Below are 16,643 nucleotides of genomic sequence, written 5' to 3'. Positions count from 1 at the left end.
TCAACCGTCTCTCATTTTATGGGCTGAAACTGATCAGAAATAATAAGAAACTAAATAGAATGTCTTCTTAATATCACCTTTTTTCCTCTTTGCCTTCAGGGTACACATGGAAACCCAGGTATTAAAGGTGAGCGAGGACCAAAAGGAAACCCGGTAAATGAATGAACAGTTTTTCTTTAAACCAATTTATCTCCTTTGAGATTTATTTAAAGAACAAATAATAGAACAAAGAACATTGTATTATATATCAATGGCAAAAATCTGATGATTTTTGTGAAGGCTAAGGGATATTTGCTTCCTGCATTAACTCTCTGGCTTGCATTCACAAATTTTGAGTAGCATGACCATTTCAGTCAATAAGTTTAGGAAACCTAGCAACACTGAATAGAGATTGTAGCTAAATAGTGTGGCCCAAAGTCATTAGTGAAATGTTGACACTAGCACTTGAGTTTTTTATGGGCTTACTTTATGGATAACTGCCCTGTAATAATAACAGAAAAACACCAAATTATTTCTCACTCACTAACCTTCTGACTTTTCCTCAATTCTTTGCCTTGTATACCCATAAAAATAAAATCCAGACTAATGTTTTCTAATTACTTATTCATATCATTGTTCGAGTGATGGTGTTTCAAATTTAAGAGCCATTAAAGGGATCACAGAAGAGTGATGAGCAGATATAATTATGTAAAAATGTATAAAAAATGGTTGAGAAAATATCCAGCCTCTAATAATTAAATGGTCAAACAATGGTTAAAAGGACACAAACAAATTTTTAGAAAGGAAATAAAACCAGTAAATAAAAAAGACATTTAATTTCAGTAGATAATGATGAAATTTAAATAGCGATGTGGGGGTAAAAAAAAAAACACCCTCTGCCCCTCTGGGTGAGTAATCAAAACAGCATCAGACAGGTTAAGCCATCAATAACATGGGTTTGGAGAGTTTACGTGGTTGCATATTCCAAAGAATAATAGAGAGGGCCAGGAATATTTATCCTGTGTTTAGGGACCTGGGGCATCAAGGAAAGAAAGCAAGAGATTTCACAAGACAAACAAGGTGGGGTTTACCTCATCCTTCCTCTGAGATGAAAGCTAAGATTCTTAAGAGAAACTTGTTTACTGATAAACCTACAACTGGAGACATTAAAAGCTATGTTTTCTAAGGACTTCTTCTTCCATTTGGAGAAGGATTTAGGCAAGGAAAGAAGTTTCTCTTAGCCTTTAGGAACCTATTCTTAACCAGAATGGTCTGTATTCTTTTTTTCCCTTTCCTGCCCCAACAATCTATATTCTTTGAGTAATGGTAATAGACCTCCAGGAAGCTCACAGGGTCTTAACTGACCCCTACATCAAGCAAGGTGAAGAGAGGCCTATACTTGGCACCTCAAGAAAAGCCTTGAAAAGGGGTACACTTTAGAAGCAGTCACATTTTAAAAACTTTGGTGTCCAGAGTTTTTGGGTTTTGGGGGGTGCAGGGATGAGGAAGGAGGAAGTGGGGTAGTTTTCTAGTTCACAGAGTTTGTTTTTATCTGTTTCAATAGGAAAAAAAAAAAAACCTCTCCTACAGCAGTTAACACAACATATTGAGGTAGCAGTGATAGCTGATACCATGTTAAAACTGGTTTGCTCTTGGGCCTCCCCGGTGGCGCAGCGGTTGACCGCTGGGTTGCGAAGCTGCCAGCGGCCTCTGCGGCACCAGTTCGATCCCCTGCTGCTCCCCGGCCACCGGAGGAGGGTCCCACATGGCGCGTAGACCTCTCCTGCCGCCCGCTACTCCCCTCAGCAGTATACTTCGGTCCTTCTGCCTGCTCTGCTCCCCGCTCTGGCTCTGGTGCTTCTGACTGTACCCAGTGCTTGTATAAACAAACAAACAAACAAACAAATAAATAAACAAATAAACATGCCTCTATTAAAAAAAACAAAACAAAACTGGTTTGTTCTTTACTGCAAAGGTGACTTTGCACAAACATTTTGGAAAACAATTAGGTAATACTTAAGAGCCATTTAAAAATTTAAAATTTTACCCCCCACCCATTCCCTTTCAGAAAATATCAAGTAATGAAAAATATAAATTAGATGAAAGGTTTTTTTTGCCAATTACTTGCTTGTGTAAAAAAGGGTAGCTTTACAACACACACACACACACACACACACACACACAAATCCTATACTCACTCACCTTATTTGCATTTGAATTGATGACATCCTAACTTCTTTTTGCTTTTGTAAATTCCTATTTTAATTCTATGTTCACATTTCACTTACTTGGTTTGTAATTTTGTGCCATATAATATATTTTGCTAAATCTGACTGAAATCAAGCAATCACTCTTGAGGAAATTTTGGAAAACATTCCAAAGCCATTGGAGAAGAGCCAGAATGGCTGGCTTTGAGTGAGTACAATGCTGTATTTGAAAACAATGGCTGTGTTGTTAAACTGGGTTGTAAGACTGAGCCCACACTGTGAAAATGTACCTGCATTCTGCACCCTACACATCTGGCTTCACTCCACAGGGCAAAGTCTATCTGAGCTGCTGCTTTCTGCTGTTGGTTTTATGGTGAAAATGTCAACTATAAAGGGGAAAGACTTTTTCCCCTGTTGATCAACCTATTAAGCTAAGAATTCTAAATAATGCATTTTATTGAGCAATAGTCACTCAATGGCACTATGGAATTTTGACCAAGTTTTTGTTTGTCACAGGGTGATGCTCAAAAGGGGGAGCCTGGAGAAAAAGGCCCAGGGGTATGTACACAACTGGAATGCATCCCTGGGAAGAAAGTGCAGGATATTCAGAGGCTGTAGGATATTCAGAGCCCTGCGGCGCAAGTGCAAAAATGATTTGTATCCCCATGTGCTCTTGATGGCTCAGAGACAATCAAACAGATAGTGTCATGAATCTAGAAATGTGAGGAGAAAACACTTGCTCAACAGGAGTGAAGAGGATTTGATATTTGTGAGGCTTGAATAAGAAGAGTATTTTACTTTACATCTTATGTTTTTCTCAATAAAGAATAAATTAAAGTTCCAAGAGCATTAAGAATTGCATAATCTAAATTAGCTTTTTTAAAGCCAACACTACAGACTGAAAAAGAAGTGGGAAGACTTGGCAGGCTCAAGAAATGGAAAGAAAGCTAAACCTTGTTGATGAAGCATGTTGGAAGATAAGGCTGTAGAGATAGGCAGGGGTTAGATCACATGGGGCCTTCAGTCCATGGTAGGGAGGGTGGATTTAAAACTAAGCACAGTGGGACGCTATTAGAGAATTTTAATTGACTGAATGTGATTTGAGATATGATGGTACCATTAACAGAAATAGAAAAGACAAAAAACAAATTTGGCAGAGACTGATGAATGTAATTTTGGATTTTTAAAATGTGAAAGTTTTAAAAATAGTAATTAGGATATCCGGGAAGGAAGGAAGAAAGGGAGGGAGAGAGAAAAAGAACGAGAGGAAGGCAGGAAGGCAGGAAGGGAGGTACGAAGGGAAGGAAAGAAAGAATAAATTGAACAGGGATTTCAGAAAGAAAAATGGAGGAAAATGTCTACTATTAAAAGTAGTATCTCTTTATTACTTCTTAAATACAATATGAACTTCTTAAACATGAACTAATGACAATTTTAAATATGGTTGTGTGTAGCAAGGAGTAGAGGGTACCTACATATCTGTAAGATTAGAAGTCTATTTTTTTCGCACTGCAAACATGAATTGTTTTAATAGCTGTCTAAAATGTAGCCATTAATTGTAAGCATGATAGTAAAATTTAGACTATTCATGTGAATAAATATTTCTAAAATGGATTAAATTGCAGTTATAGCGATATTTTTGACTAATTCTACTTCTATCTTCTATTTCAAAATGACTGCTTGTTTGGAAAGAAGTGTTATTTCCCTCCTGAAGTTTTCCTTTTTACCTTTTGTTAAAAAGTCATATGCAGAGACTCAAAATAATTGCCATAGTAGCTTATTTATTCCATTATTTTTTCAGCTCACTTTAAAAATGTCTTGCAATTCTATTTTCATATTTGAAATCTATAGTTGTATGAAAAAGACATGAAATTCTATTTCAAAAAGACTTTGTTTCTTAGAGTTGGCAATTTCCTAGTCCATTCAAGAATTGTATTACTTAAAGGGCATATGGGCAGCGACACAATGGAAAAGGCTGTGTAAGATTCCAGAAAGTTGACACCAAAGAAGAGCAGAAGCACTGGCCCCTTATTTAGTCTGCGATAAAATATAGTAACTTAAAGGTCACTGTCTCATTACGGTTGATAAAGGAACCATTCATTTCCTTGAGGCTATATATTCTAGACGGAATTTGAAAGGAGGACCATAGTGGATATAAATATTTACGTACACTCTAAAGGTCATTATTTCAGAGCATTTTCAAAGCCAATTTCTCTGTGAGTCTCTGTGAAACAATCTCAGCCATGATAGTTCATAGTTTGAAAGTCAAAACAATTTTGAATAGACCATTGGAGGTCCTCATGTCTACGATGAGTTTAAGTATCAAATCTCTTCTTCGCCTTTGGGTCAAAGGGTAATAAATTGGGTTTGGAAAAAAAATCTGAAACTGGGTACAGAAGGTAATAAAAGGATAAATAGGTTCTTTTCTTTTCCCTAAGTGCAAAGAGAAGTGAAATCGCTTACATTTATATTGTTTTATTTTCCAGGGGTGTTTTTATTATACTTTTATCAATAAACACTTCAAATACTTTATCCAAATATATCTTCTAATATATTTTACTTTTCTTTTTTAATTAGGGAAGTCCTGGGTACAAGGGTGAGAAGGTAAGTTGGTAACAACAAATAGACCAGAATTTCAGAAAAGACAGACAGAAATATAAATGTATCTGTATACTTAATAAAAGTTATTTTCCTTTATCTCTATAAGTCTGGATTCCCTAATTCCTAATTATACTCTTAATTCTGTTAACATAAAATAATGATAGAACTGAAGATATAGGAGTATGTTATGAGATATGGAAGGAGCCTTAAAGATTCCCCTCTCGGTTCTGCAAATATGATTTGTTTTTATCAAAGAACTCCAATTTAACAGACAATACAAATATCCAGATTTAAAGTTTCTATATAAAAACAAATGCAGCAATAGCACACTTAGGTTTCTCCCTTGCTTCATAACTTCCTATGAAACCTAGAGACCGAATCCTCTCACTGGGGAAAGAGCATTTATCCTAGGCAAGCAGTGAAGAACCACTGATTTCAGGCAGGAAGACATCTGAGAAGTTGCAGGAGAAGTAAATTTGATAAACAAAATGTATGGATTGGTAGGTTAGTTTATGATTATTTGCAGATTAGAAGTCAGAATACTGATTCAAAAGAAATAAAAATAACTGGTGTTGGACTCAGGAACCTATGAGTGTGTAACATGTCAATGCCACAGTTCTATTATCAAATATTCTGTCTGAAACCAGGTCATGTCCCTATCATTCATTCTGTTGTGCAGGTGGCACAACCCTCAGTTCTTGGTAAGAGACCTACACTGTAGAGTATCCAATTCTGGGTCTCCTCTGGCCTCCCTTGGACTCAGGAGTATTCAGGGCAAGAGGTCTGTCGCCTTTCTTATAGATCACATTTTGCGTGACCAACAAGCCTGAAATTCCTGTAAAATGGCTTGTCTGTTATATATGTATATAGTTGAAAAAAATTATCCATGCCCCCATCTTGATTTATGCAATGAACTAGTTACCAACATCAGGAAGCTCATACATATATATAAATGTATAAAGATATGTGTGGATATATACAGATAAATTGATTGGTAGATTGATTGATAAATAATTTAACCTTCTGGGGCATTATAGATTCACTGGAAGAGTTCCTCTCATTTGGAAAATAAAAGTTGCAGAGCTAAGTAATTGTAAACTATCCACATTCAAATCAGACTTTCACATCAGAAGCTGGGAACAGAGCTAATCTGTTCATTGCTTTCTGAAACTAGAACTGTGTAACTGTGGCCATTCTACAGGAATTAATGAGAAAATGCCTTTGCAGAGGCAAATACATGAGCACAATATTTTCATTGATGGAAATCTGTCCCTCAAACAAATGCTGTTCCTCAGGACCCTATAGCTAATAAATCTGTTTGGACAAATGGAATGTGAATTCTATCCAGAAGAATTTTGAGCATATTTATGTTACTTTTCTGTTTTATGGTTTGGTGGCTGACTCATTTGATTCTCATCCAATGTTATAAAATTAATTGCTTTCTAATAGATTCTTCAAGAATCTATTTGCATTTAGAAATACTAGTTCTGAAGAGAAGCTCAGTTTTTCCTGGGTCATTTTGACTCATAATATAATGTAGAGAGAAAAAATGACTTTTGAACACAGGCATAGCTCGTTTTAAGAATTGTATTCCCACCCCACCTTCCCTGCTCCCAATGCCAGCAATATTCCCTACTGTACCTTAGGCAGAAATGTCAGGTTAGTATAATTTGTCAACTACGGCAGTGTGCCTTGTTGAGCTGTGGCTAACTGAGGAAGAACATGGACTTAGGGGTCTCCCTGGTGACCGAGGGGTTAAGTCTCAGCACTACCACAGCCACAGCGGCAGCCTGAGTTCTAGCCTGAGTTGTAGCCTGTGCTAACCTACATGGCCCAGCAGACCTCTCCTGTCTGTGTGTTTCAGTGGATCCGCCTGTTCTGGTCCCCACTCTGTCTCTGGTGAATCTTCTCAACCCCCCCCCCCCGCCGCCACGCATCTCTTGCCTCAACCCCAGTTCTTCTACATAAAAATAAATAAGTAAAATCTTGAAAAAAAAGAAAAGAACATTGATTTGGAAATTTAACAGATTTGAGCTTTTGGTCACTGGTTGACTTCTTAATCTCTCTGAGCTTCGTTTTCCTTATCGTTTACAGAAATACATATTTTGCAAAGTTGTTGTGGGAATTCACAACAATGTAAAGACTTTGACACATAATCTGCATCCATAATTGGTAGTTACAACTGTAATGTCTCTGGGAGCAGAGTTATTCAAAGTGTGGTTTGCAGGCTACCTGTCACTATGTGAACTTTTTGTTGCTATTTTGTGAGAAGATAAACATCATATAAAAATACTAGTCCACTAATATCACTACATACACTGGTATTTCAACTAACACTTACTGTTTCATAGTAAGAGTTCCTCCATGAAGGAAGCAGTACATTGATTGACAATCCTTATGTCATTGTGTGATGGCACTTTGACTAGTATGCCCCAGATCAACACCGAGCTAATAAAGCAGCAACAGAAGCAGAAACTAAAAGTAAGGAAACTGATTAGTAGTAGCACATACATTTAAGTAATTCATTTAACCTCTTCAAATGAGTTTTCTTATCTTAAAAAAAAAAAAGAACTAAGTTGAGGCTCAGAACAAATAGCTATGCAAAGTACTTTGGAAATGCTAACTATGGTCATTTTTCTAATTGACTTTTTTAGTTCCAATTATTAGAATCTTAGAAGCCTGATAAAATGGCTTAGTGTTCAGAGATCCCAATTTGACTTGAGCAAGTTACTTAACTTATTTGAATCACAAATTTGCAATATGTAAAATTGGGTTAATACCATCTATCACAGTTAAAGTCATATTAACTGAAATAATGTCTATAAAATATAATTAATAAACTGTAAAGTATCATTCAGATGTTAGTTTTTCTTCATTAATATTTCAGAAAGGAGGGTCAAAATAATGTGATGATGGAAAAGACATAGCACTCTTGCCACCATGCCCTGCTCTCACTCAGAGAAGATCTCATTCATTCATCATGGCTCCTTTCCCCACCAAGTCATGACACAGACTTAGAACCTTTCACACTACTCTAGGCCAATTCTACCAAGTGATCAAGGTCAATAGTGAGGCTAGAGCGTGACGTTGTGGAAAAAACAGAACTCTGATTCTGAGTAGACCTGGTTTCAGACCTTGATTCTTCTACTTACAGCTATATGACTGATGAAAGTTATCTTATTGAGCTTAAAATTTCTACACTATAAAATAAGAATTAGAAAATTGATCTCATTGGGCTGTAATATGGATTTCATTAAATGATACGCCAAGAGCCTCTAATTTATGGTAGATGGTGAATAAATCTTGTTTTTTTTCCATTTAATCTCATCCATCTCTTGAAAAATGCTAAACCTCTTTAGGTGGTATCATTGATTTGGTTCTATGATTCATAGGAAGAAAATAATTGAGATTTCAAAAATTTGCATTTCCTGTGGGTCTGTACAACCCACAGGACTGAGGATAAAATTGTATATATGTCATCAGAGTGCTTATGTCATAAGAGTCTTCTGGGTATCTTAAATATCCTAACACTGAATGACAGCAAATGTTCTATCTATTTATTTTTTAGGGTGAACGTGGAGAATGTGGTAAACCAGGAATAAAAGGTGACAAAGTAAGGACCATGTTTTTAAAATGTTAACAGCTGTGATTTCTTTTGGGTTGAGTTTCCATAAGAAGAAATTCCTGGGAGGCACCATGTTGATCTCACTACTGGAGTTGGAGAGTCATTGACTCAATTTTCACATCTGTAAACCATGAAACAGAAAACAAAGCCATACCTAATTTTAGCAAATGGAGCTCCCACATGCCTTACTTATGGACCGTTAAGACTTTATTTTGTAATACCTTAACCTTTGAGACCAGGTCTACCGAATGTAATGGTGAAAAGAATAATTTAACCGATTCAAGTTCCAGTCTGGTCTAAGTAAAATTGCTTTCCAGGTGGAAACACTGAATCAGGCACTTTTCCAAGAAATTCTGTGAAATAAGTTAATGAACTAGTTGTAAACAATATGGCAGAACTAGACCGAAATGGGGATTTACAGTTTTGAAAATGCAGCAAATTGGGTGGGTATTTTAGTTAAAAAATATGAAGTACTTAAATTGGAAGTAATATTAAGCATTCAGAGGGGGTCCTTGAAGAATTAGAAGTAGGGAAAAAAGTACATATGAAACATAAAGATTAAAAAATCCAAAAAAGTATGGAATAAAAATAGTTTTCTTGACAAGTAAGAACCAACAGCAAAATGCCACCAAGATATTAAACTCTTTAAATATCTATGTTTTAATTATGGGAGAGTCAAGGAGAGAAAGTGAAGCAGAAGGTGAAAAGACAGTAAAATAATGACATTGACCCATGTAACTAAGCACTTTAAACAGCTTGAGACTTTCTGAAAGCTTTTCAACTGCTATCGAGTTAAAGGTCAGGAGGCTTTGAAAAAAATGTAGGCTTGGCAATTAACTCTGGAAAAAATGTGATAATGAGTGAATTCTTGGGAGTATAAATGAAAATGGGACATACAGATGAGAACAAAAATGAAAATCAAACAACTGAAAAAATGATAGACAGTTAATATCACATTTCACCGAAGAAACCCAGGTTTGTTAAATGCCCTACAATTTTTCTGTGCCTAAAGGAAAGAAAAAATACTTCAAATTATAAATACAAGGCAAGTGATTGTCAGGTGTATTCCAATATTAGAGATGCAAAAAATTTGAAAAGTGTATGTCTACAGTCAATGAAATAAAGTGTCCTTGACAATGAGTTCCCTTAAGTTTAAGTAAAACATACAAAAAACATGAGGAGACATATAATCGGAAATATAAGCAACTAATAAATGAGGAAAATGTGTGAGGGCCTCCCTCAGGGCACAAGGGTTTAAGCACAGCACTGTGAAGCTATCTGCAGCCTCTGCAGCATGAGTTTGATCCCCGGCCAGCCAGGGAGCTACCTACATGTCACAGCAGACCTCTCCTGTCTTGCCCGCTGCTCCCCTCAGCAGTGTGTTTCAGTCAGTCTGCCTGTTCTGTTCCCCATTCTGTCTCTAGTGAATCCTCTCACCTGCCACATCTCTGGCCTGTACCCTAGTTCTAGTATGCATAAATTAATAAATCTTTAAAAAAAAAGAAAAAGGAAAAATGTGTGAGCACATTGGCATGTAGGTAAAATTAAAACATTATTTTACCTATCAAATTAGCAAACACTGAAATCACAGGGATTCTATAAGAATATGTGCTCACTCTACTAAGGCAGGGAAAATGGAAATTTGAACAAACTCGACAGAGGAACTTTTCAGTTCTCTTTCCCTATAAGGTATAAGAAACAAAGGAGATTGAGAGCCTTAAAGATGGTTACAGTCTCTATCCAATCATCCTTTTAGCGGAAATTATCCTTAAGCATGGAGCAGAAAGAATGAGTCTTGAATATTATTCCACTTACCAAAACTTTTTAATGACATGGGAAATATTTTGATACAACAGAAGGTCAAATATATAAGAAAAGAGGGACGATTATATTATATGCACATAAAAACTGAACTTTAAAGGGTTTCCCAGTTAAGGGACATATTGAAGGTGTATTAGAAGAATGTTATATGTAAGTGGTGTTGCCAAGTTCCATGTCTTGAAGATGAGCTAATGAATGATCTGGTCATCATGGAAACTCAATTGTTAATTTAACTGCCATTGTTTTATTAGAAGGAAATAATATTCCACCGTGTTTACTGCTTTCTAAGGTATCTTAAGAAGGAAATTTTAATCTAAAAGACTTATTTCTAAAATATTTTTTCATGCAGTTTGTTTACTAAAGGAAGTTGGACACTCAGTGTGCTGATTAATTAGGATCATTTCCTTAACTATGCATTTGTTGACTTCGATATTTGGATGATTTGGGAATACTGGCCATTGCAGAGAACATATTCCCTGCTCTTCCACCTAAAATTATTGCCCTTTGAAGATGCGTGTTTAGAGGGACTTAAAAATTAATTTTATTTCACAGGGATCCTTAGGGCCATATGGACCAAAGGGACCCAGAGGACTTCAGGTAAGGAGGCAAAACTTCAGGTAAGGAGGAAATCACTGCCTTAATGTTTTGCATAACTAATTCAGATTCCCTAAAGATAGGCACCAGCAGGTCTATTTGGTGAGTAGCTAAAAGGATAAAAGTTAAAAAATTAGAGTCTAGGAGGACAGATAAAGTCAAAGTAATTAAAAATAGTATGTAATTATTTTTGTATTGCAAGTCATATAATTGAGATGTATGTATTTAATCCAATTTTTAATATTTGTATTGTTCTGTCACTATAAGTAGTTAATGCTCAATAACAAGGAATGGTTTTTAAGACAGTTATTCAATTTAGATATATCCCATGGATTTCAGAAAATAATTTGGATCCATTTTTTCCCAATATGGGGACTTGCCTGTTCTCAAGTTGTAATGGGGGGAGTGTGTATGTATGCAGGAGGAGTTAATTTCAGAATTTCAAAAGTCTACTGGAAATCATACCTTTACTGAAGATTCTGGACAGTATCTAGTTAAGCATCAACTCTTTGCTTTGACCAGGGATTGTGTCAGCGCAGGGCAGTAACGCTGGTTTTTAATACAAGGTCATTGGAAGTTCCAATTTTCAGTTACACATGCCTGCGATTAAAAAAAAAAAGTTGTTTAATAGGCAAAAACATTAAAAAAAAAAAAAGGTCCACACCAGTTATAAGACTGAAAACACAGATTTGGAAAACAAATGCCTCAGGAATAAATGCTTGCTTTTAGCTTAAGTACTTAAAAAAAAAATGTTTGACTCAAGAGATTTTATCTAATTTCTTTACTCAATCACATGTAACCCCAACTTAACTCTGAGTTATATAGTCTGACTTCTAACACTAGGATCTCTAGGGACTTTAATGCATTCATTTCACTCTGGGTTGGCCTTTTATACATACAACTAATTATTGGTTTTCATCTTGGAGCAGGGCATTAGTGGACCTCCAGGGGATCCAGGGCCGAAGGGATTTCAAGGCAATAAGGTAATCATACTCTTTGGTTAAAGACAGGCCAAGTACCTTTCCCCTAGTAAGCTATGGTATTGTCTGTTTTTATCAGCCAGAAGTGAATGGACTCTTTGAATATGTATATTTGGAAATATATAGCCTACAGGTATATATACAGAATCATATTCAAGTACCTGCAGGAAGCCAGTGACATAGCTTTATTATTTATTATATATTCAAATGGGCATTATTAAATATGTCATTACCCACAATCTCTGCATTGTTTCCTCCTTACTTTTGCTCTTTAGACATTTTATAACTCACTAGAAACAGAAAAATAATTGTAACAGTTCAAATCGCTCTATTTCTCACATGTAATGCCTACTCGATATACAGTTTATAAGGAAATTTATAACTGTTATACCAACAAAAATCAAGTTGTTTGTTTTTTTTATTACAGGGGTGTTATCTCAACCGTTAACATCTTGCTTGTAATGTCATTCCACAGATAACCAGGCAAGACAGATGAGGGAAGATTGGACCATAATCAAATAGAATCTAAAGTTACTATAAAAGGGATCTTTAAAGGGCCCTTCATAAGGTTTCATTTTCCAATGACAGTGGCCATTTATTTCCTGCAAACAAGCTCTTTAGTACCTTTTTAACTTCTCAATGGGGCTTAGTAAATTTCACAGATATAGTAAATATCCAATAAATGGTGTTGAGTTAGTTCCTGGATCTCAGTGGAATTTGTGGCAGTAATAACAGCAGGAGGTGCAGTCCTCAATGGGCCCCAGATAAAACTAATCTTTTAAGGTTGCTATTAAATTTAAGTTGTGGGGAGCAGTAGAGCTACCTGAGTGTTCTTTTTCCCAAGTAAAGGAAGTGACAAGCATAGTATTTTTAATGAGATAATGACAATGTGTGATTTCCCAGGCTACTTTTAATTGGCAAATTAAAATAGAATGGGCTTCTCAGCAGGAATGTTCTAACACTTATGGGGAAACTGCCTTTTCCAGTCCTCACCTATGATTAATTCTCTCTGGGGGAAAAGAAATGACCCCTTTGAATACTGCCTTTAAGTTTTCATGAAATCGTTTTGACTGTAGGTAAAATCCTGCAGAGATGTAAAAAAAAAAATTTTTTTTGACAGTCCACACTAATTTCTAGGATTCTTTGGCTACCTAAGGTGATAATTTTCACATGTTTATGAAAGGGGCTTAACATCAGGTATCAGGGTTGGGATATACAATAGTGATAGAATGATAGGATGTTTGGGCCACAAGGAATGTTAGAGATCATACTGGCTCAAAATTTTCATTTGTAAAATAAGAAATCAAATCTGGACATCAAATTATTTGCCTTAGACAGAGGCACAGCCAGCCTGGCCAGCTCTGGAGGGCATCTGTGGAGGTGCTGGGGTGAGAGCAGGGTTTGCAGCTTGGGGTAACTGTAGTGGTATTTGGGGGTAGTCCTTAAAGGTGCCATCATTTCACCACTTCTCTTTATGTCTAATAAAATTACTACTTCTGTTTTTTAAAGTGAATTTATTTCAACAAAGTTCAACTTTTAATTCCAACAATGCATTAATTTTTAGTAAAAATAATGAGTTACATGTTTTGGAGGGTTATTTTCTGAAATAACACTTCATGCTTGACTTTCACAACATAATAATAATAAATGGAGTCATTTCCCCAAAAATATTTGAGACCTCAATCAATTTTCCTATGGCCCCCATTTAAAAAACACTTTCAAAAGTTGTGTTAAAAGATACATGAGCTAAGGGGCCTCTCAGGTGGCGCAGCAGTAGAGCGCTGGGCTGCAAAGCTGCCCGCAGCCTCTGCAGCGCCGGTTCAATCCCCACCGGCTGGCGAGGGTCCCACATGGTGTGCAGACCTCTCCTGACACACCCGCTGCTCCCCTCAGCACTGTATTTTGTCAGTCTGTCTGTTCTGCTCCCCGCTCTGGCTCTGGTGACTTCTCTCACTCCCCTGCGCTTCTGACTGTACCCAGTGCTTTTATAAATAAATAAATAAATAAATAAATCTTAAAAAAAAAAAAAAAAAAAAGATACATGAGCTAAAATTACTGCTCAGGCTTTAACCACAAAATTCATTGTTAGATGTCAACACAAAGTTCTTTGCCAATTTAAAAGATGTAAATTTCCAGAGAATGTTGGAATTTATTGGAAGGTAGTGAACTTCCCCCTTTTCTTCTAGCTACATTTCTGGGTTATGGTTATAAATTTAATGGACTATTGATTCTTCAAGACAATTACTAATTTTTACTCTCTTTGGATCTGTCACCCAGAGAGACATGTCCCATTAACCATTAACTATTTTTTCTCATTTTACGTATTTATTAACGTGTGTCTTAAAAGTAAGGTTTCAGGGAGAAATTTCATCTTGCCTTTCAGAATATACTTCTAAATCTTGAAGACTTAATACATGATTTCCCCCCTCAATTTGGAAATAATGTTATGATTTATAATAAATTTTTTCACCTATTATTTTACTACAAAATATTTTAAGATATTGCCAAATTTGTGCCAAAAAATTTTAACATTCAGTAATTTTGTGTTCTACTGGGCATAGGAAGGAATATTTACCTTGAAACTTCCATAGTAATACATAACTTAGGGCCTCCCTGGTGGAGGAAGGGGTTAAGTTTAAGCAATATGAAGCTATCCACAGCCACTGCAGCACGAGTTCAACTCCAGGCCAGGGAAAACTGACCCACATGGTGCAGCAGACCTCTCCTGACTCGCCCACTGCTCCCCTCAGCAGTGTATTTCAGTCAATCTGCCTGTTCTGCTCCCACTCTATTTCTGGTGAATCCTTTCACCCCACTGCATCTCTGGCCTACACCCCAGCTCTTGTATGCATAAATAAATAAAATAAATCTAAAAAAAGGGAAGACATAAAATTAATAAATAACATATTTATTGGATAGTATCTATGTGCAAATACAGTTATAATACTCATTTCATATTATGCCACCATTGGAAGCAGAATCTATTTTTACTCCATTTATACAGATTACACTATAATATAAGGCACAGAGAGTTTAAGTAACGCAGCCAAGTCTACATAGGTAATAAGAGACAGAGGTGGAATTCAAATTCAGCCATTCTGCTCTTCACCATATAATTTTTATCCTTTTAGGAAAATTAGCAACTTTTCTGGATTGTCAGGCTGAGACAAATGATTTACTTTTGAAACACATAGAAATTGCATCTTTTCACCCGCCTAGTGTATAGAGAGGAGAATTTCTACTTGGTTATAATGTTCATCTGTAAGTGCAGGAAAAGAAGAATCACTAGGGAGAAAGAAGCCAGTAACGCTAATTGTGCAATTTTCAAATATTCTGTCTCCTCCTTTACTTTAAAATAGAAACATTCAGGTCTGTAATATTTGCAAAGATACTATGAGAGTTTCTAGATAGGGTCTGCCTATGTCTTTGAATTTATGAATGGTGCCTCTCATAAACCACAATCCCATTTTGTTGCTCTAATGGTTGGATTTTCTTCCATCAAAGGGTTTGCAGAAAAGGTGGTCAAAAAACAAAAGAAAAAAAAAAGTGTCTGCTAAATCAAGGGAAAATATGATTCCAGCCCTGTTACACAAATAATTTCTGTCATTAATATTTTCCACATGTAAAATAATTCCTTTTCTGTTCTAAATGCCCTTGCCATGGAAACAAAACATAGATGTTTCTCAGAATGAAGCCTTGGCTCTGAAGTCATTTAAGTCTCTCCCATATGTGAAGAAGGTCATGCAGCAGCATTCATAAGAACATTCCATCAATCTCTGAAATCAAATAGAATTATAATCATGCACATGTCCAAGAAACCTCCCCCCAGGATCAAACAGAAAGTGTAACTTAGGAGAAAGTACTATGCCCTGGGTAAAATCTGAGGCCCTAAGTATCTTAAGACAACTTCCATGGACTTTTGTGGAGGTTTAGGTTTTGATCACATCTATCCATAGAATAGACCCTCTAGCAAGTAGAAATAATGGCTCAAGATTGGCAGACCTTTCAAATCACAGAGAAAAGGTTAGGAGAATTAGTTTTGAATAAATAAACACTAGCATAGAGAGCGTTCCAAGTACACATAATTTTTTGCCACTTCTTGATGTCTTTCTGAGGTTATTTATGAGGGCATTTTCTTCTCAAATCTGCTCTTTCCAAGACCATTTGTGCTCCTGGCAGAAGGGACTGCCTATTGTGTCCTAGCAGGGAATAGCTCCTGACATGTAGAAGACTCTTAGCCCTAGAGCTTCAGTGCTAGAGCAAAAAAAAGCATTAGGAAATATCCCTATGTATTTTCCCAAGCTAAATTATCACATGTTAGTATTCAAACAATTTAAAAATATGTCATATTATATATTTATTTTAATAAATGAGCTATCTCCCTTCTAACCTCTTTGAATATCCTAGTCTAGGACATTCATATATTTTCCTGGAGGGCTTCCACCCTAAGTTTTTTCTTCTTGCTATAAGAAACTCAAAGTTCTTTCATGTATAAGACTAGTTATTATATTACATTAGGTTTAGCTTCTGAGATGTTAAGAAAATCCACAGAGAAACAGCTCCAGTCTGGTTCAGATTAATAAATGGATATGGTTGGGGTAAATAATTTCCAGTGAAGCAAATATCCATCCATCCAAAATTAACAAAAGACCTAGTATTCATGAATAAACTGAATCTATGTTTCAAGAGAAGTGTAGGCAAATTAAACATGTAGACCTTTCCAAAGCTCTATACTACATTGTGATTCTTGACATTGTATTCCTCCTAATTCAGTTCTGTCAATTTATTTTTTTTTTTAGATTCCCAAGTATAGAAGATATTTTCAAATAGCTGATA

General features: G+C 36.0%; 1 protein-coding gene and 1 long non-coding RNA gene across 2 annotated transcripts in view; one reads left to right on the top strand and one right to left on the bottom strand.

The window, feature by feature from the left end:
• Nucleotides 1-16,643, bottom strand: part of LOC119242655 (uncharacterized) — a 191,430-nt gene that overhangs the window by 11,841 nt on the left and 162,946 nt on the right. The window contains exons 4-5 of the long non-coding RNA XR_005124536.2: nt 11,293-11,427; nt 7,129-7,262 (exon numbers count right to left, since the gene is read on the bottom strand). This is a non-coding gene — a long non-coding RNA (uncharacterized LOC119242655). The remainder of the gene's footprint in view (nt 1-7,128; nt 7,263-11,292; nt 11,428-16,643) is intronic.
• COL28A1 (collagen type XXVIII alpha 1 chain) overlaps nt 1-16,643 on the top strand; it is a 149,917-nt gene that overhangs the window by 16,679 nt on the left and 116,595 nt on the right. The window contains exons 6-11 of the mRNA XM_037508168.2: nt 100-153; nt 2,703-2,744; nt 4,764-4,790; nt 8,356-8,400; nt 10,786-10,830; nt 11,757-11,810. Of these exons, the coding sequence (XP_037364065.1) occupies nt 100-153; nt 2,703-2,744; nt 4,764-4,790; nt 8,356-8,400; nt 10,786-10,830; nt 11,757-11,810 (267 nt within the window). The remainder of the gene's footprint in view (nt 1-99; nt 154-2,702; nt 2,745-4,763; nt 4,791-8,355; nt 8,401-10,785; nt 10,831-11,756; nt 11,811-16,643) is intronic.

This window comes from Talpa occidentalis, unplaced genomic scaffold, assembly GCF_014898055.3.
Source record: "Talpa occidentalis isolate TD23 unplaced genomic scaffold, MPIMG_talOcc4v2.1, whole genome shotgun sequence".
Lineage (NCBI taxonomy): Eukaryota > Metazoa > Chordata > Mammalia > Eulipotyphla > Talpidae > Talpa > Talpa occidentalis.
Note: the sequence above shows the minus strand (reverse complement) of the source record. Positions and strands in the feature narration are given on the sequence as shown.